General features: G+C 35.3%; 1 protein-coding gene across 1 annotated transcript in view; it reads left to right on the top strand.

The window, feature by feature from the left end:
* Positions 1–22,516, top strand: part of ROBO1 (roundabout guidance receptor 1) — a 442,006-nt gene that overhangs the window by 71,439 nt on the left and 348,051 nt on the right. The window contains exon 2 of the mRNA XM_061134342.1: positions 14,329–14,655. Within this exon, the coding sequence (XP_060990325.1) occupies positions 14,329–14,655 (327 nt within the window). The remainder of the gene's footprint in view (positions 1–14,328; positions 14,656–22,516) is intronic.

The following is a 22,516-nucleotide window of genomic DNA, read 5'->3' as shown; positions in this document are numbered from 1 at the left end:
CAAATGTGAAAGAAAAAAAAAATCACTTTCTCTGAATGGCATAAACTAGGAATTACCTCGTAATGATATTGAAGATAAGTAAAATAACTAGGTCTATTAGCATCCTAAAGAGAAGAGGCGATTGATACCTGTCAATAAATTTAAATCCATATCTAGTCTTTAAACTCCTAGTGATCACACAGGGCATGACCAAGCAGCTCTCTGCTTCAGATTTGTGGCCTCTGCTCATTTAAATCTCACAGACTTTCAACCTTTCCAGCAAGGTTTATTTTTGGTTGAAGACATTTGCTTCTGCTCATTATATCTTGCATGCATTAGGCTAATTCTAACTATTTGGAATACAGCTCTTTTTCATTTGTTCACTGAGTATTTATGTGTGTCCTCAAAAAAAAAAAGTTTAATGGTGGCTAAAAGGTATATAAATGCATATATTGGGTTGGCCAAAAGTTCATTCATGTTTTCATAAGCTCTAATGGAAAACCTGGAATGAACTTGCTGGCCAACCATTACATGAAGTGCACACAGTGTTACTTGTATATCATTCACATGAGCTTTGCATCTTTCAGTTCAGTTCAATCACTCAGTCGTGTCCGAATCTTTGCGACCCCATGAACCGCAGCACACCAGGCCTCCCTGTCCATCACCAACTCCCAGAGTTTACCCGAACCCATGTCCATTGAGTCGTTGATGCCATCCAACCATCTCATTCTCTGTTGTCCCCTTCTCCTCCTGGCCTCAATCTTTCCCAGCAGCTTGTGCTTCTTCCAGCCCAGCGTTTCTCATGATGTACTCTGCATATAAGTTAAATAAGCAGGGTGACAATATATAGCCTTGATGTACTCATTTCCCTATTTGGAACCAGTCTGTTGTTCCATGTCCAGTTCTAACTGTTGCTTCCTGACTTGCATACAGGTTTCTCAAGAGGCAGGTCAGGTGTTCTGGTATTCCCATCTCTTTCAGTATTTTCCATAGTTTATTGTGATCCACATAGTCAAAGGCTTTGGCATAGTCAATAAAGCAGAAATAGATGTTTTTCTGGAACTCTCTTGCTTTTTTGATGATCCATCGGATGTTAGCAATTTGATCTCTGGTTCCTCTGCCTTTTCTAAAACCAGCTTGAATATCTGGAAGTTCATGGTTCACATTCTGCTGAAGCCTGGCTTAGAGAATTTTGAGCATTACTTAAGCATGTGAGATGAGTGCAATTGTGCGGTAGTTTGAGCATTCTTTGGCATTGCCTTTCTTTGGGATTGGAATGAAAACTGACCTTTTCCAGTCCTGTGGTCACTGTTGAGTTTTCCCAATTTGCTGACATATTGAGTGCAGCACTTTCACAGCATCATCTTTCACGATTTGAAATAGCTCAACTGGAATTCCATCACTTCCACTAGGTTTGTTTGTAGTGATGCTTCCTAAGGCCCTCTTAACTTCACATTCCAGGATGTCTGGCTCTAGGAGAGTGATCACACCATCGTGATTATCTGGTTTGTGGAAATCTTTTTTGTACAGTTCTTCTGTGTATTCTTGCCACCTCTTATATCTTCTGCTTCTTTTAGGTCCCTACCAGACCCGTAGGGTATATATTTATAATGGGTCTATCTTCCTTTTCTCCTTTGCTTTTCACTTCTCTTCTTTTCACAGCTCTTTGTAAAGTCTCCTCAGACAGACATTTTGCTTTTTTGCATTTCTTTTTCTTGGGGATGGTCTTGATTCCTGTCTCCTGTACAATGTCATGGACCTCTATCCATAGTTCATCAGGCACTCTGTCTATCAGATCTAATCCCTTAAATCTATTTCTCACTTCCACTGTATATATTTCTCACTTCCACCGTGTATAAGGGATTTGATTTAGGTCATACCTCGCATCTTTTATAACTAAAAAAGAGAGAAATGTACTACTCTTGTTTGTTTGCACTCTTGTATTACCTGCATCTAGCAAAGACCTGATATAGTGTGAGTACTTAGTACATATATTTTGGGTGAATAAATGAATGCTAAAGAGTTAGCAATGGATATGCATTTGGATAAACTCTGGGAGTTGGTGATAGACAGGGAGGTCTGGTGTGCTGCGGTTCATGGCGTTGCAAGGAGTCGGACACGACTGAGCGACTGAACTGAACTGAAAGAGTTTGCAAAAGTTGAATTTTATTTTCTCCATATTTTTGGAAAATGTCATTGGCTTTCACAGTTCTAAAATAAAAGATTTTGTTGTGAAAATAACACCAGAACTCATGCGGGTGCATGCTAAATCACTTCCATTGTGTCTCTTTGCTTCCCTATGGACTGTAGCCCACCAGGCTCCAGTGTCCTTGGGATTCTCCAGGCAAGGGCATCATGGAATACTTGAAAACTAGAGAAACTTGGAAGGAAACAAGACCTATCCACTTTACAGATTCACTCAGAAATTGACATTAAAATTCCTTTTTGATCTTGTTTTTTTTTTCGTTTCTTTCTCCCTCTTTCTCTCTTTCATTCAATCTCTTGTGCTAGAATTGTGCAGCTTACACTTGTGGGAATCTTTGTATTTGTGGTACACATGATACTGTGTACACTTTTCAGTGGCCTTAGAATTAATTTTGAAGAACATTCCCTATTGTGGATAGACCAAAAGTCTTGTATGTTCACACCTCTTCTGGGAGACCATTACTTCAGGGCAGCTTATCTGTGGATGTTTGCTTCCAAGAAGCAGGATTAAGGATTCCCCTTACTGTCTCTTGAACTCAGCGGGGGACACTTAACTGCCTCCAAGCAGGGATATGCATGTATTTCATGTTCTAAACTTTATAAATACATGTGGGGTCACCGGTCATTTTTTCCCCCTTACCTGTTTATTTTTTCAACAAATTCTGTTGAGTGCCTGCTAAGTGCTAGATGCTATTGTAGGCACTGGAGATGTGTAAATTTCAGTTGTTTTCTAACTAGTAACTAAACACAAGTATTTCAATATTATACATGCTTTCTAATCAACACTGATTTTGTGACTTCTTGAAAAATTAATTAAACCACCATCAAAATAATGATTAAAAGTATTATATTTCCTTTTTGACGTTGTATTAACATACAAAATGATAAATTCATATACAGCTCATATTACCACAAATAAAAACTAAAAAATTCTTTGGAAAGAAAATGACGCCAGACCACTGTTCTATATGAAAAAAAAATTCCAAACATACCTGCAAAAAAGAGAGATATACAAATCTCAAATCAGAGTGCAAAAGAAGAAAAATATTGTTCTTAGAAGAATTTTTTGGAACTTTATAATTTTGCATCACAATTTACATATGGTAGTAATTAATGTAATAGTGGATTTTTCTGTTAGATTAACTACAAGTAGTTTTGCTGTAGACTGATGAATTATTTACTTATCCCTTTAGAAAATAAAGATTACTGAGTAGATTTCTAAGTTAACATATGGAATAGCTTTTAAATCCTTATATCTCATATATCAAGGGTTTAGAATCTGTCGCTCAACATTTTTTTATTAGGGAGCCCTTAAGAATCTGTAAGAACTAAATTTGAGATATAATGAGAGAGAGCTAAGTGGAAGTTACAGAGAGGTAAAGATGAAAGTTTGCTAATGTGCAAAAAAGTTTCTTTAGAAATTCTTGTTCATGTCAGGAGTATTGACTGGGTTTTAAAATGAGTGAAGTTGACTGCATTCCTATAGAGATTTCTCGGTAATCTTTTAAAAGGTTGTTTTAAGTATTTTTTTAGAAGAGTAATTGTCTTTAGACTCTTTAGACCATTATTTTTAGAATTGCAATCCCATACTCTACCTTGCAGAGATTAAAAACCTACCTAGATTCAAAAGTTCTCTAAATATGGCTCAAGCATGACTGACTAATTTAGAAAGTAAAGTTAAAAGTTTTATTTTAATACTTTAATTGATTTAAGGCTATTGATTTAGTAAGTTATATCTGTACAGATTCTATGAAAATCTAGTGTAACTCTTTAGTGAAAGAATTGATAAATATTACTTTACATAATCATTATTTAAAAAAACTTCTGTATAGTTAAGGAATTGCAATTTATCTGTATTTGTTTTTACACTTATAATTTATGGTTTAAATATATTTTTTTTAAACACAAAAATAAGATTGTTTTCAGAAAAAAGGTGTTCCCCTCAGAAATTTGAATTCAGGTCAGAGAAAGATTAGTAAGCCAGGTTTATTTTATACAGTTAGAAGAGTGTTTTTGAGTTGGCATTTCAGTAAAGAAGTCTGCTCATGTTCTGTGTACTGAAGTTATAATTGGCTCCAATTTATAACCATTCAGTTTCCATATTACATACAAAAAATAAAGTGTAGATTAACAGTGATTGAAATGCCATGTAATTTGTTTTAACATGTTGAAAATTCATTAGGATGAACTAAATTTCCTTAGCAATAAAAGTATTCACAGGACCACCCGTATACTGTTTCACAGTTCAAAATATTATCCAAAACCCTTTGTCTGTGCAAAATGGTCCTAAAAGCTGAAATAAGCTATTTTATTTTCAGACCTAAATATCTTGGTCCTTTAGGATAAGCATTAATAAATACAGGGTTGTTTGTGAATTTTGATAATCTTAGTATATCTCTAGAGAGTTGACTTGAAATGTTATTCTACACAGTTACCAACTTTATCTATTTTTCTGGCTATGCATAGGATTTTTATATTGGTAATGAACAGGAAAAGAAAGCCAATACAACTATTCACTCAGTTTATTGAACATCTTTCTGATCATTAGCTTGAGCTCATTATCAGGTAGATTACTTATCTCCACTTTGCTTAGGTCTTCATCTGGGGTTCTGTCTTATTCTTTCATTTGACACATATTCCTCTGTCTCCTTATTTTCCTTAATTCTCTGTGTTTATATTTATGTATTTAGCATAGGTTGGTTATGTTTCCCAGTCTTGGAGAAGTGTCTTTACATCCTGTGGGTCCCAGCAGCATGCTCCTCTCTGTTCACAGAATTGTATGCTCTTGGGGAGCCCCCTGTGTGGGCTACGTGGGACCTTTTGTTGTGGCAGGGCTGACCTCTGCGGGTGTGGTGGTAGGCGGTATGGGACTGTGGTGTCCTTCTAAGCCCTACCTTCAGCAATGACTGGTGTGACCCTCTGGTGACAGGGTAAGCCCTTAGCACTAATAGGTTTACCCTTAGCTCTAAGAACGCTAAGAGTAAGGAGTGCAAAAAAGATGCTTGCCTACACCAGTGTCTTCATTGTATAACAAGCTCCCCAAAATGGCTGCCTCCAGTGTCTGTGTCCTCAGGGGAGTTCTGGTTGCATCTTCCCTCTCTGGGAGGCTCTCTGAGATCAGCAAGTGGGTCTAACCCAGATTCCTTTCAATTTCCTTCTTCTGGGCTGGGACTCAGAGTGTGTGACTTTTTTGCATGCCCTTTACCAGAAAAGTCTGTTTTCTGTAACCAAATATAAGGCCCTTTGGCCTCCAAAACCAGATATTCTGGGAGCTCATGTTCCTGGAGCAGGATCCCTGAGTTAGAGAGTCCAGTGTGGGGTTTAGGGGAAAATTTCAGCAATTGTGATTATCCTCCTGTTTGTGGGTCACATACCTGGAGGTGTGGGTCTTCACTGTACTGTGTCTCTGCCCATCTTTTCTGTCTGATTTTTGTTCCTGCTTTATAGCTTTAGTTATGGAAGATCTTCTCTGCTAGTCTTCAGGGCATTCTCATAGATACTTGCCCTGTCAGTTCAGTTCAGTCACTCAGTCATGTCCAACTCATTGCGGCCCCATGGACTGCAGCGTGCTAGGCCTCCCTGTCCATCACCAACTCCTGGAGTTTACACAAACTCATGTCCATTGAGTCAGTGTTGCCATCCAACCATCTCATCCTCTGTCATCCCCTTCTCCTCCCGCCTTCAATCTTTCCCAGCATCTGGGTCTTTTCAAATGAATCAGTTCTTCACATTAGGTGGCCAAAGTATTGGAGTTTCAGCTTCAGCATCAGTCCTTCCAGTGAATATTCAGGACTGATTTCCTTTAGGATGGACTGGTTGGATCTCCTTGCAGTCCAAGGGACTCTCGAGAGTCTTCTCCAACACCACAGTTCAAAAGCATCAATTCATCAGCACTCACCTTTCTTTATGGTCCAACTCTCACATCCATACATGACCACCTGAAAAACCATAGCTTTGACTGGATGGACCTTTGTTGGCATGGTAGTGTCTCTGCTTTTTAATATGCTGTCTAGGTTGGTCATAACTTTTCTTCCAAGGAGCAAGTGTCTTTTAATTTCATGGCTGCAGTCACCATCTGCAGTGATTTTTACTTGCCCTGTAAATAGTTGTAATTTTGGTGTGCCTGTGAGAGGAGATGATCTTAGGGTCTTTCTGTTCCACCATTTTGGCCTTCTCAACCCTGCTCCATATTATTTTAAAAGCCTTGCTGTGTCTTTTAAAGTCTTAAAAATAATATATTTAATCAGTATATCTATATGGACTATTTCCCCCATGAAACAGAGCTGCTTCCTCATAGATGACCTTAAAGGCAACATCTGATAATTCTTAGTAAAGCAACCTCTTTGGCTGTGCTAAGAGGTCTAGTTTTCTTTTATTTCTTTTATTTTGTTTTCATTCTCTTTTGAACTTTTTTTTTTCTGGAATTATGCCAGATCTTGCCAAGAGTTGTATCAGTTCAGTTCATTCGCTCAGTTGTGTGCAGCATACCAGGCTTCACTGACCATCACCATCTCCCAGAGCTTGCTCAAACTCATGTCCATCGAGTCGGTGATGCCATCCAACCATTTCATCCTCGGTCATCCCCTTCTCCTCCTGCCTTCAATCTTTCCCAGCATCAGGGTGTTTTCCAATGAGTTGTTTCTTGGCGTCAGGTGGGCAAAGTATTGGAGCTTCAGCTTCAGTGTCAGTCCTTCCAATGAATATTCAGGGTTGATGTCCTTTCGGATTGACTGGTTCGATCTCCTTGCTGTCCAAGGGACTCTCAAGAGTCTTCTCCAGCACCACACAATTCTTAATGCAATATAGGTGCAATATGCAGGTAGACTGATGGGTAAGAGGGTGAGAGAATTTAGACTTTAATATGCAAATATTTTTGTTTGGCATTTTATTGAAAATAACATTCTCTTAGTTGCATGTTAATTGGAAGTTTTATGAAAGGGCAGATAGCAAGCATGAACTCAACCAAACAGCTCAACCCTCCAACCCTTTTGCCCTAGCTCATAGTGAAATCCTGGCTGATTTGAGTCAGCTGAGGCAGTTCTTGGAGTTAATGCCATAGTAGCTTCTGTACCATCATATTATTAAAAATAGGGGGATGGGCAAGCAATATTGTTTCTAAAATTTAACTTATGCTGCTGTCAGTCTTTCTCACCTCTCTGGGGACACCGCCATATGATATTAAATTCTGTAGAAATATTGCAAAAACACCAGGGATTCACTCCTGGATTTTCATTTTGGTCTATTTTGGTGATCATTTTAGATGGTAACAGACAGTAGCAATGGCACTCAGTTAATTAGTGAGATTATTCTAAGTTTTGACTAGAGAAGATCCCTCTTCCCCCATTTGCTATGTAGAATTATAATCAAGGAGAATTAGGATAGAGCAAAGTACCTAAGGAAAATGGCGTGATCCATTAATCATGTAATTATTTTAATGCATCCTGTATTCCTTTACTCTGTATAATTTCAGGTGAAATTACCTAATTTTTCTGTAGAATGAGCTCTGTTTTTCTAGTTGGAGTAAGCATCAGTATTTGGGAAACCTGGATAACTCAATAGAGAGAATGTTTATGTCTGCTCTCTACACAGTGAGTAATTAATAGGTGCTGTCTTCTTATTTTTAACAAATATCTCCTTGTAGGATGAAATTCTGACAGGCCAATTATAGGATTGGTGCCCATGATAGAATTTATCTTAATAATTGGAGGCCTTTTGCTTCTTAAGATGTAAATGGAGCTTAAATGAAAAAGGTTAAGAGGCAAAGCCCTTTAAGAATGTAGGTACTCCTTTACAAATATGGGTATGTTGTCAAGGCAGTATATATTCTACCCCCACCCTTGGGCAAATGTCACTGAATTGTCTATTAATATTCATTGTGCGTCTGTCATGTACTCATTGAACTTGTTTCTCTTGTGCTTTTAGCAATAGCACAAGCATTCTTGTGCTGCAAGATGTTTTAATATGATATATGATACGAATGGATATTTTAATCATTTTAGGTTTTCTTATTTTTACCTACCAAGAAGTAGGAAAAAGAAATTTGGATCAAAACAAGAATTTGTTAATAAAATAAATACTGCTTCTCTCATTCTACTAAGAAACAGACTTGAAAACATAGACAGACAAAACCCTGAAACATGTTTTACTGCTTATACTAGGAGAGAATAAAATCATACATTTGAAAAAGTAGAATTGTATATTTGTATGTTTTGCATACCTCAATAGAATATTAGAAAGTCAGTCTGTTAAATGGTTGCTTACTTTTGTTTCTGCAAATGTGTGTCTTAAAAGGGGGGAACACTTTATATCCAACTAGGAGTTTAATTCCCTCATAATAAATCTCATGTGATTTTGATATATTTCCTTGAAATACTTAGCACTTACGTGTGTATCTTTTTCCAGCTGTGGTTGTGTAAATATTTAGATATTTCAGTCACTCATGTTTATATTTTATCTTCCAACCGGGCAGTTGTTGAAGGAATCCTGCCCTGCCTTTTTCCCTGATGCTGCCCTTGCCTGGAGTCAATTGTGTTATATTCCCAAGGTTCTACCAGGACTCTTGCCAAGGGCAGCTGACATTATCATCCTAGTTCCTTGGTAAAGCCTCGCTCCATCAGCTCCTTTCTTATTTTACCCTCTCTTCTTTGTAACTTTTTTAGTTTCTTATGCAAAATTTGAATTTGGTTTTGCCTAGTGTAATATAAACCTTTTATTATATAAAAATTGCTCAAATTAGCATAACTAGAATGGTGGTTGTTGGATGGTTTATAGGAACTCTAAATTTATGATTGAATAAAGAGGGATTTTTATGAATCGTGTGTCAAGAATATTATATAAAGAGAGCTGCTTTGACAGTGTGGAGATGGACACGATGTTTAAGGAAAAAGATTGCAGTAACTAGGGGTCTTTCATTAACTCTCTTCTGAGATTTATCTGTGCTCTTCCCTATTTATTCTTGATGTAACTCTCTCAAGGTCCTCCTTTGAGAAAGGGAGGCACAGTGATTCACAGAAGTTGGGGGGCTTTTCCCTCAAAGCATGTTGGTGGAAAATAAGAGGAATCAGTGATATTTACCTTTAATTGTGCAAACAGTATGTAGAAATTGAGATTTCTCAAATATTAAAAACTGATAATATAGGATAACTACTCAGAACTGCAAGCTCATATTGGAGAAGATTACACAGTACAAGGAATGATTTATATTCTCATGCACTCATCATGAAAGTCTTTACTGAGTTAAGCGACTATGGAATCATATGATTTACAGTTAGATATTCTGATTGCAAGGGAAAAGAACATTAGATGTCATCAGGTTTGACTGCGTCTTGCTGTTTTTATTATCTATCTTTTAAAAATTAAAAAAATTTTAAATTAAAAATCAATATTAACAACTTGTAGCATTGGAAGCAAGAGTGGACAAAGCCTGTTTCACTTTAGATTTTACTTGATTAATCCTAGCAGTGTTTATGGAATAGTGGGGAAGAGCAAGGATTTTGAATCTGATTTTAAAATTGGATCCCAACACTGCCACCTTCCAGCTGAGTGACAGCAGAGAGTCTCAGTCCCCCCATATAGATACCAGATAACAACACCACACCTCATAAAGATGCTGTTGTGATAAAGGAGATGATGGACATTTCATATTTGTTTTCTTTCTGTTTGTTTTCTTCCTGCTTAGTTATGATAATAAAGAATAATTTATTATGGTTTTTATAGAGATAATGATTGCCATTTATAATTGTTACTATTGAGGTTAACTAATCACATGTTATAAATGTCACTGGAATTAGAAAGTTCCTTTCTTCAAGGTTCTATGTTATGAGAAATGTTGCATTTCTGTGTTTTTTGTTATGATTTCCAAAGGTTTTGGCTCTTCTGTCAAATAACTTTTTTTTTTTTTTGCTGTTCATCCTCTTTGGATGCTTATATGCTAACAGAGTGTGCTTTCTTTTGAAGTGTATTCCTCAGAAACAAAGTTCAGTGGGATGTCTTGTAAAAAGAAAAATAAAAACAGTTCAATGGCCAAATAAGTTTGAGAAATGCCACATATTATATTCTTCTTCTAGCACACATAGTGTGCATTAGCAAGATTAAAAGACTCTCAGAACTGCAGTTCTCTCTTTTGAGCAAACAAGCTGAGGAAAGAGTATTCCATGGAGCATTTTGAAAGTTTAGCCTTTAATAGAACAGAGAGTATTTTTATTGCTGAAACTCTTTTACTGAATGCTGCCGTACAAACATCATGGTGAAAATCTGGGCCCGAGTTCTCCACTTCCAAAGGCACGCTGGCCATGGTCCAGGTGTGTGGGGCCATAGGTTAGAGACGGGGAGAGTCCTCAGCTCCACTGTATTTTCATGGAGCCTGGGTGATCTGCAGTTTCTGTAATTGGCCGTTACTTCCTCTATACACTCTCCCTAGACAGTTTTATTCTTTCCCAGGGTTTCACTCTCCAGCTTGATTCTCATCTACAGATCCAGCTGAGATTTTTTTCTTTTTTTCCTTGAGGTCTGGATATTTCATTGGCAACTAGTTGTCTTCATTTGTGTATTCTGGAAGTATCCCGAACTCTCCATGACTCATGCTGAATAAATCATCTCTGTCCTTCTTCCTCTGACCATATTCACTCTTTTATTCCGGACCTTCACTGGGGCTGCCCTTCACCCATTGCTCAGACCAGAATCTTGAACTTTCTCTACCCCACTGCTTCTCCTGCATCTTCTGCATTTTTCATTTCTGTCTTTTCCCAAATTGTCAATGAGTACATCCTGTTGATATTGTAACTATCTCTAGATTCTTCCTTCTATCTTCCTTCCTGTCACTCAAGATCCAAGTACAAGCTTTCAGAATTTATTATTGAAAGAGTGCGAAAGTATCCTAATCCCTTCCTAGCTAGCTGCTGCATTCTAGTTTCATAGTACTAATAGTGAGCTTTTTAATACCAAACTTGAGCATGCAGTTCCTTGCTTACAGTATTTAAATGTTATTGCCACATGATCTGCCTCCTGAGAAATCTGTATGCAGGTCAAGAAGCAACATGTAGAACTGGACATGGAAAAACGGACTGCTTCAAGATTGGAAAAGGATGTATATTGGCACCCTGCTTATTTAACTTATACGCAGAGTACATCATGCGAAATGCCGGGCTGGATAAAGCACAAGAGGGAATAAGGATTACTGGGAGAAATATCAATAACCTCAGATATTCAGATGACACCAGCCTTATGGCAGAAAGTGAAAAGGAATGCAAGAGCCTCTGATGAAAGTGAAAGTATAATGCTGTATTTTCTGGAGCTTTCCAGTACTTGTATTTGAGTAATCTTAAATTCAATTTAAATTTCATTTGCCATCAGTATAGCTTTTGTGAGTTTCCAAGTAATTTTTCCCCATGTTGCTGGCTTATTTCCTCAACTTCTAGAGCCTGGTTTCATTTAAAAGATTTATGATATGTTGTATACCATGCACTAAACTAAAGCTATTTCTCAATATTTCAGATTATAAAACTATTACTCAGTATTTCAGATTATATATTTTTTGTTTCATGGTGGACATAAGCAAATAATAGATCTTTTAAGTTTCATCATTTATCATTTCATTAGGAAATAGTAACTGTAGTAATTACAAATTAGAGCTATAAATAAACTCCATGCAGAGTTTATAGTCTAGTAGAGGTTAAACAATGTGTATATATGGTTACAATTTAAAAATAAAATCTTTTGGGACTTCCCTGGTGAACCAGTGCCTAAAACTCTGCACTCCCAATCCGGGGGGACCAGATTCAATCCCTGGTCAGCGAACAAGAAACAAGATCCTGCATGTTGCAACTAAGAGATCACAAGATGCAGCTAAAGATTCCACATGCCCCAGTGAAGATTGAAGACCACATGCCCAAACTAAGACCTGGCATAGCCCAATAAATAAAATATAAAATTAAAGAATATTAAAAATAAATAAAATAACAAAAAATTAAAATGAACTATTTAAAGTATTTTCATACAGAGCATGATAAATAAGATTCAGATCATTGCACTCAAATAAGGTTTTGCTGTTAGCACTTTTTGTTTACTCAACACATATTTATTGAATATGTATAATGTGTTCAGCAATCTGCCAAGTGTAAGAGAAGAAACCATGAGCAAAATTAGACCCACAGAACTTCAGAGTAATGGGAAAGACAGACAGTGTTCAAGCCATCTAGTGAAAAAATTTAAAATATAATTCTCATTATTTTACCATAGGTAGTTTCATATCCTTGCTAAAATGTAGCATTTAAATTTTGTGGTAAAGAGCAGAGAAGGTAGAGATTTGAAAGAGGAATGGGTATACATTAGAATAAGATCTTTTTGAGACCAGACCCTAAGGCAGGCATAGGCCTTGGAAGGAGGAAGCTTAATATATGTATATATGTATATGTATATATATATGTATGTATGTATGTATATATATGTGTGTATATATATATATATGTATGTATGTGTATATATATATATGTATATATATATATATATGTGTGTGTGTATATATATATATATGGAACAAACAGAAAACTCAAGTGAAGAAAGCAGAGAAAGCAACAGAATAGGAAGGGTCCTGAGAGCTAGATAGGGAAATGAACACAGACTCCAGTAGGTCTTGTTAAAGACTTCAAGAGCAATGAGCCAAGAGTCACCGAAATAGGGGAGGACCCAGATTGTATTTGCACTTCAAAGCCTTCATTTGGCTGCATTGAAGTGAAGCTATTTAAGAGCTTTCCTAAATCCTGGTGGGAATCTACAGCAGTTTGATCTGGGATGGTAACTGGCTGTACAGATTGCGATGAGTAGATTGATTTGAGAAATTTGAGGGAGGATTAAGGGACAGAAAGACGTGTCAAGCAAGACTGCTATTTACCTTTCTTTGCTCACTGAGATTGGAACACTAGATGAGAATAAGGTTTAAAGTTTGGTTGTTGAAGTTGAGAAATCTTTAAGATTTTTACATATTAAATCTATCCATGGCAACAATAAGGTAGGAACATTACAGATATGAAATTTGATCCCCATTTTAGTGATTACAGTCTCGTTGGAAAAAATAAGGCACAAACAGAAAATATTTAAATGACACTCATAGGACTTCGCTTATTAAGCAATACATATGGTCTAGAATGTAGCTCCTCACCTAATATCCTTTTCAAATTAATATTTAATTATTTAAACTCAATTGTGTAACATTTCATCTTTGAAATCTACTAAAGTAATAAAATAATGATTGGAGACTAATGGACTTAATTTATTGAATAAAAACTCTGAGAAAGTATATATATGCGTATATATAAATACATATATATAACATATGTGGGTGTTGTATATATATGTGTGTGTGTGTGTGTGTGTGTGTGTGTGTGTGTGTGTGTATGGGGTTTCCCAGGTAATGCTAATGGCAAAGAATCTGTCTGCATTACAGGAGACCCAAGTTCCATCTCTGGGTTGGGAAGATCCCCTGAAGTAGGAAATGGCAACCCACTCCAGTATTCTTGCCTGAAAAATTCCATGGAGAGAGGAGCCTGGCAGGCTTCAGTCCATGGGGTTGCAGAGAGTCGGACATGGCTGAGCAATCCTTATGTATACATAAATACATTAATGTATTTATGTACATATATTTATTATTTAGAAAGATATAAAAGTCTGTATAAAGTTCCATCCTTCATATTTCAACATAAATGTTCATTAATATATAGTATATGTTTTACTAAAGTGTTGATTGATGTTTTATTGAGGAGGAGATTCCAGGAAGCTTTGCCATTATTTGTAACAGTCAACAATTCTCTGACACATTCCTCTGCAAAAACAGGCACGTACATGGTACATGCAGACAGGGTGATGGTTTCTGAAAAGATTTGTGGATAGGGGATTTGGAGAGTAGACGGAATTTGTACAGACAGAGTTTTAGCAAGAGCACTTTCCAAGTGGAGGGTCAAAAGGATTCAGGAATTAGAAAGTATGGTTAAAGTAGACACCAGAGGGATTAGTTAGGGAGGAGGTTAGGAAGAGTAGGTCAGTACTATGCAGTGTTTATTAGATAGTAGTGCTAACGCCTGGGCTTTTGAAATAAGACTTTTAATTGTTTTCAAGTGATGATATGAAGCTATTTTGTCAATTCTTCTGCAGGCTCCCGTCTTCGTCAGGAAGATTTTCCACCTCGCATTGTTGAACACCCTTCAGATCTAATTGTCTCAAAAGGAGAACCTGCAACTTTGAACTGCAAAGCTGAAGGTCGCCCCACACCCACCATTGAATGGTACAAAGGTGGGGAGAGAGTGGAAACAGACAAAGATGACCCTCGCTCACACCGAATGTTGCTGCCAAGTGGATCTTTATTTTTCTTACGTATAGTGCATGGACGAAAAAGTAGGCCTGATGAAGGGGTCTACGTCTGTGTAGCAAGGAATTACCTCGGAGAGGCTGTGAGTCACAATGCGTCGCTGGAGGTAGCCAGTAAGTAAAATGGGCTTTTAGTGTTGGGGAGCATGTGGCCTGTGAGGTGGTGGAGGGTTGGTAGCGTGGGATCATTTACCTTGTTCATGATAAGAAAAAATTAAACATGTATCACAGGCTTTACCTGAGGAAGATCTGTAGCTTTATATGTGTATATCCTCCACTATTTATTGAATTTTCTGAATTTCTCATCCTAGCTGGTTATTCAAGGTAAATTGGGATTCATACATAGTTGTGAACTGTTTTACTTAATTAAAAAAAAAATTTAAGAACATTTTTATATTATAATGGACTGTGAGTTGATTTACAGTTTTGTGTTAGTTTCAGGTGGACAGAAAAGCGATTCAATTATACATATATCTATTCTTCTTCAAATTCTTTTCTCGTTTAGGTTTTTTATAGTATTGAGCAAATGTCCTTGTGTTGTGTTACCTTTTGGAGCTGTTTCTGTTGAAGATGCTCACTGAAATTGATTTATTCCCTTCCCTTTTTCCTTTTAAATATATAGAGTATGAGGATATAAAAAGAATACTGTAAGATATTTTTCATTTGTCTTCATTAGGAGAAATACTTTTGACTGGTAGTGGAAGTTATGGTTTTAAACTGTTTCCAATTGTCAGAACTATATTATACTTTGGGTAAAGCTAAATCTAGAGAAATGTATATATATGCCTCATACTTTATCATCTTTGCTACACTGTAGCGCACCCTGAGAGGAAAACATGTGATGGGAATCCTTGGGTGGTTGATGGTTCAGTATATTTATACAGATAAAAAAGGCCACTCATTTGAAATTACCCCAGGAAGGATTTGGTTAACTAATGATTCAGTTGTTATATCTAGAGTCTAGATGTGTATTGTATTTGAATTAGAATCAGGCTTTTCTTATTTTCAATAAGCATTCAAGAGTCAGAAAATTTCATTCCCTTGAAAGAATCCTGCTGAGTATATGTATATATGACAGAAATTGAGAATTGTGTAGGGATTAGAAAGACAAATGAAATTTAGATCTAATTCACTTTAAATTTGACTATAACTATATATGAAACTGTATATGTAACTGTGTCTATTTTTATATAATGTTTTCTAAGGTGATTGATATTTTAACATAATAGGCTTCCCTTGTAGCTCAGCCATCAGCAATGAGGGAGACCTGGGTTTGATCCCTGGGTTGGGAACATCCCCTGGAGAAGGCAAAGGCTACTCATTCCAGTATTCTGTCCTGGAGAATTCCATGGACTTTATAGTCCATGGGGTCACAAAGAGCTGGACACGACTGACTGACTTTCACTTTCACTTTCTTTCATGTTCAAAATTCTAGTTATGTAGTCAGTTTTCATAATCTTTAACATTACATCCAACATTCAACTAGAACATGACTATATAGAATCACAGATAATTGTGAAATTGTAACCTTAGAAAGGAATTTACAGACAGATTATTCCAACTCAATCATATTATTAATGTGGAATCAGTTCCAAAAAACTTAGATGATTTGATTCACACTCACAGAGCCACGTAATACTAAATACTTCAGACAGAAGGCCAAAGATATCTTATATGAGCATAAAACTTAATTAGATAGAATAAAAAATCATTTAAAACTATGTCAAAACTAGACATTCACATTTTTAAAATGTTTACCTGAAACCCAAGTTTATATTTCTCTGTTTGAAGTTAACTGATAATTAACTTACTGTACTTTCTCTTATTGCCTTGATTCTCAGTGTAGGTCTTAGAACTAAATCAGTGATATGTAGAAAAGCTGGAATCACAGCAGAAAGATATTTTTCTTTTTCTTTGTATGTTTATTTTTTAAACTCAACTTTAAATGTAGCACAAGCAAAAGAATTTAAAGGTTCAGCTTATTTAGAAGAAGACATGTATTTTGCCAAAGACATCTTTTAAACTTACATTAACACTTTTTTAACTCTTGACACCATTATATTTAAGAATAATTATTTTCTGTGAAGATAAGTGTAAGTTAATATTTGAGAGCAAATTTAAATCAAGAAAGATGATGTCGGCCTAGATAACTGAGGCCAACTCTTGTATGTAGTACCTAAGGAGCTAAAAACCAGGAGAGAAATCAGTGATTGTAAATTTTCTGGAATTATAATTCTTTATAAGAAATATGTAGCAACAGAAATATCAAAGATCATCTCATGTTTCTGTGTTACTATCTACTCTCCTTGCATTCTTGTCATTGTCAGAAGTTTTTTTTACAAGTTGTTAGAGTTGAATTGAGTGTCTAAATGCTTACCCTCTATATCTTCCTTTTCAAAACACCTCTAGTTTTACCTCAGATGATCAAGATATCCTTAATGCATTGGGATTTAGAGACCTGTCTGTTTTAATCTGGCTTTTGTGATGTTATTTTAAAAGGTACTGTTAGTTTCCAATTAAGCTCTTTTCCTAACTTAGACATTCCATAACCTTGAGAGTCCATTATGAGAAAAGTTCTTGCAGTCTCAGTCAACAAATATACGATCATGAAATTGAAACCAGACAGAAGATCATTATATAACTTTTACCAGTAAGATATTCTAATACACAGTCCCTAAATGCATAGTTCACAAATCTTAGTGGGATAGTCCTGACACATTCCAAAATGTTTTCAAGCTCCAGAAGAAAAAAATAATTAATAATTATAATTTACTGAATAAAATTTAATGAAACTACTCTAGAAAATACTTTAAGATCTCATTCATTAATAATTCATATAGTTGGGAACGGGAAAGTAGATATGGTACATTTGGTATTAATGAGGATAGTATAATAATAAGGATCCATATTAGTAATATAAATATTTTGAAAAGCTTAAGTAGTGTTTGCTTCCAATAATTTTTATACTAGTTAAATTGCAAAAATTAAAAGGATATTTTTGTTTAGATAAATTTTGTTGTTTGGACACATAAGTTATATGGGAAACATTAACTTCTCTGTAGTTAAATTTTTTTTTTTTAAATCATGGTTCAGTACACTACAAATAGATGTGTAGTAATATAATTCACATATATTTCGGTTATCTATTTTAGCCAATAGTTACTGCTCATTCACCATTTTAACATATGCTTGCATTGTAAAATCAAAACTAGCCTTTTGTGTGTTACATAAATACCAGACAGGAGGGTAGACAGGGAAAATTGGGTCATATTTGCTGTAGGTTAAATCTATAAAGCACTATTATAGCTTGGTTTTATTATTTCCTGGAGTGTATAATTATTTTTTTATGTTTTCTTAGTTAGGCACCAAAAGTTCAATAAGAGCTATTCTTCTTTCTCCCAAAGGCTCAGACACAGGAAGACAAAGATTGCATCTAATTTCTTAGTGACGCTATAGCCCAAAGTAATAGCATTAACACAAGTGTCTTGAGGCAACACTGGTTTCGCAGCACAGTTGTTGGTAATGTCTTTAAAAACATTTCTCTGTGTTTTATTTGCCTTTAAACCAAGTTTTACAGCTGTAACAACTGGATTACTTGGTTCCTAACAATTGTCAATCTCTCAAACAATGGAGAGAAAATGATATGGAATGTCATTTCAAACTTTTATTTTTGTATAAAAATAATAATATTCTTGTCTTTCATGTTTTTAATATTTATTTAAATTTAAATAATGCACCAAGAAGATTGTATTTCTTGGTTATTTTTAGGATTAGTTATTTTTGTTTTCATTTAAATCCAATTATATTCAATTTGGTTTCCCAGGTGGCACAGTGGTAAAGAATCCACCTGCCAATACAAGAGACAGGAGATGTGGGTTGGATCCCTGGGTTGAGAAGATAGATCCTGGGTTGGGAAGATAGATACCCTGAAGGAGGAAATGGCAACCCACTCCAGTATTCTCTCCTGGAGAATCCCATGGACAGAGGAGCCTGGTGGGCTACAGTCCATAGGGTCCCAAAGAGTTGGACACAACTGAGCTACTGAACATGCACATATAACAAAGCTGGACCCAGTGAAAAGCACTGACCAATCTTTAGGTGATCATCTTTGCTATGTCATAAAAGTTGTCTTCATGTTCTTGAAAAATCAATTTTGATGCAATTATATTTATCTCACACAATTATAAATTCTAAGCATTGGAATGCTAAGAAATATATGGTAGTCCTTAAACCTACAGTTTCCATCCATTTTTGGAAGCTTACCTCTGTAACCGTAAAATCATTTTTAATTACAGATACATTTTTAAATTTTATTTTTAAATTATTATTTTTCTTTACAAGCCAAGAATGATATATCTTGATGAGGACTTTAATTTGTAAATTTAAAATATATTTCTCTTTCTAAGACTTATAAAAACTCACTGTTTATCTACTTCAGTTTTGAACTGAACTTTTTAAAAGTCTTACAAGTAGTATTTCTTGTTTGATTTGAACTAGCTTTATTTGATAGTCTACTGAATGTTTAGAAAATTTTATGGGTATGTTTTTTAATGCTCAGCATTACCAAATTATTAATACCAAGTCATTAAATTTAGTTCATCTTATGCCTGGCGTAAACTGATAGCACAGGTTTTTTTTTAACACAACTTATATTAATAAGTATTTCAATCTTGGGTAATTGCCTTGAATTTTAGGGAAAGTTAATTTGAACCTTGACCTTCATGCTTTCAATTGCAGAACATGTCTCTCTATGTCATCTGCTAAGCAGTGCATAGTCAGCATATGGCTGTTTCCTATGTAAACTGTTTTCTCCTGAGGAAGAGAAATCCCTTCAGGCTAGGCAGTCATCTGCTGGCTGTCTTAGCAGCAAAACACAGAACTATCTTTCCAGAAAAAAATAATTTTGTACAGTTGATCAGAGAGTACGTCTGTCCAGATTTTATTAACTAGGGTGCTTTTTAATAGTAATTACCTTGGGGTAGAATGTTTATATTTTAAAGTAATATTTCCCCACTACTGTCAATATATTGTGATCTTTCATCGATTTTGTTATTAAACAATGCTTCTTAAAGTGATTTAGGATTTGATTTATCTGATTTTCCTCATTTGGATAAAATGAGAAAGTGTACTGACCATGTATGCTCAGAGCCAGGCGTTAAACGGTAAAACATATTTTACCGTTAAATATTTTTCTAAAATCTAAGCATGGAAGATGGAAGGATTACCTCTTTAGGTGAAGTGGTTCAGATGAGCAGATAAAATCAGAATATGCCATCAAATTATAAAATACTGATTGATTAATTGATGATTGATTATGCATCCAGTCAAGCTAACCCCTGTTATGGTCAGACACTAGTTATTCATTGAATATATATGTGCACACATACATGTATTGTTCCCTGAAAGACTTATCTTTGAAATTGAGCTAGTTCTATATTGCATCTTTGAAAATATTTCTTGTTTCCTCTACTTAATCTGTATCTTTTTAAACAACTTTGCAGTTCCATTCTTTGATCAGATTGTAAAACATATATATATATATATATATATATATATATATATATATGATTTTTCTTTTTAGTATTCAAAGGAAAAATGTTAAAGACTCATTTAGTTTAGTGATTTTAAAATATCTTTCCACCTTCTTGCACACTTATATTCTAAAATACACTGACTTTTGTTGCAAAATTCACATATGATTAAATGAAATTATGCATATAAAGTGTGTAGCACAATGAGTGGCACATAATGATAAATCATAAATCTAATTGTCAGTCTGTTATTTCACTGCTTTTTTCTCCTTCCCTGTATTGTGGTCAGACATTAGGATCATTGATACAGAGGGGATATAAATGTTTTTATATCAAAAATGGACTGACTCCATTTTGAATCTGAAGATTTGTGTGCTAATATAATAAAATTTAAATAAAGTGTTTCAGTCATTAAATTTTCTTGAATTAATTTCTGGTTAAGTACAGAGCATATGGAGTATAGTAAATTCCATCTTGAGTTGAATTCCTGGTAGGAGAGATTTACCCTTATCTTTAATTAGCATTGTTAATGCTAGACATGCAAATAGTATTGACTTAAATAATTTTTTGTTGTAGGTAGGGGCTAATGAAATAATTCATTTTGTAACTTTTACAGTTAGGAGAACATTAAATTATTCTTTCTGAATTCACATATTTTTTTCACTTAAGTAGGGAAGCAATATTGCTAAGTTCTGTATATGATTATATTTACTGACAATTTGAGTTTTTACCACCAATGGAATATAATCGTTCATTGGTGCCATTCTTAGTTAGTTGAGGCTGCTTTAAGAATACTGAGTACCATGTACTTACTGAATAAACATTTGTTTCTCACAGTTCTAGAAGCTTGGAAGTTGAAGGCCAGGGTGCCACCATGATCAGGTTCTGGTGAGACTTCTGTTCCTGATGAAGAGAAAGTTCTGGTTTCTATCCGTTTATAAGGCTTCCAATACCATCTTGGGGGCTCCATGCCTATGAATTCGTTCCACCCTAATTACCTCCAAATACCATCATATTGGGGATTAAGATTTCAATATACACATTTGAGCAGAGCAGAGGGAAGAGGGTATACACAAACATTCTGTCCATAGCTGTCTTTAATAGCAATTATTTGGAGATTTTATTTCATTATTTATTTCCTTATTTTTCCTGTGGCACCAGGTCTTGGGGCATGCAGGATCTTCACTGTGGTATGTGGGATCTAGTTCCTTGAACTTGGGCCCCTGTACTGGGAGCACAGAATCTTAGCCATTGGACCACCATGAAATTCCCACTTGGAGATTTTAAACTTGGATTTGTAGCTATTTTATCATCTTAAGTAACTGAGAAATAAAAATCGGAAAACCAGGGAGAAAAATCATGTAATCTCTATGATGTAAGTAGTAAGCCCATCAGACCAAATGTTGCATCCAGATATCAGGTTTAAATTGTGTAAGGAATTGAGGATAGAAACATTATGTATTCAAGTAAATACAGGGTGGATTTTGTGTTTGCTGAGAAAAGTAAGCACAGCATCTTTTCTTTAAGAGGAGACAGTTTTCATTTTCTTTGAAATTAGATAAAAACTCCTTTTCTTGTTTTTGGTTTATCTTTCCAAAGAATATATAGTATGAAGTGTAAAAGCAGAAACCTGTATTCCATAACCCATGTGAGAGATGACAGTGAAAATGAACATAAAGAGAAGGTTTGAGTTTCAATGGCTATTTTAGTCGAAAAGGACAAAGTCCATTGGCCATTTGAATGTGGGTATTAGAGGAGGTAGCTGTCAGAGAATGTACTATTTATTCATAAATAACCAACAGGTGATGTTCTATTTGTTAGTTAAATCACAGGCTGTAGGCATGTGTTCAGTTGATTTCTTAGGCAAACTTTTATTGTTTTTTCTTTGGCTCATAAATCTGTTATATTTAATCTTCAGCAAATTTGTAGAAATAGAGTGTGGACATGTTATACATTTTCTTTCCTTTACTCCCAGTCTCAGGTTAAAGAATATGATTGGTAAGTTTATAAAGATCATTTTTAAATAGCTTAAAAATTATGTTTTATTTCTAAATAACAGAACTAATATATGTTCTTTAGAGAACATACTTGCTCTTTTAAAATACATGTTCTTGTAATATCATTTGCCCAGAGTTAACCACTGCTGAAAGTTGGGTGGATATCCTTCTAGACATCCTAACATCACTATCCTATTTACTATTCAATTAATATTCAGTCTTTTCTTGGATGGCAAAAAAAAAAAAAAAAGGAAGGCATTAGCTATGTTAGAACACATCACTGTGTCATAAAGACTAAATGGAAGGGTTTAGCTCTCTAGAGTGGATGCTACAAAACAACTTTCATCTGCTGAATATTACTATATACACCATCCTGGACCAGTTTCAATCCAGTAATCTTGGGGTTAAAGGTTACATATTCCATCACCGGTCTCATGAGCCACTCCT

Source organism: Dama dama, chromosome 31 (assembly GCF_033118175.1).
Source record: "Dama dama isolate Ldn47 chromosome 31, ASM3311817v1, whole genome shotgun sequence".
Classification (NCBI taxonomy): Eukaryota; Metazoa; Chordata; class Mammalia; order Artiodactyla; family Cervidae; genus Dama; species Dama dama.
Note: the sequence above shows the minus strand (reverse complement) of the source record. Positions and strands in the feature narration are given on the sequence as shown.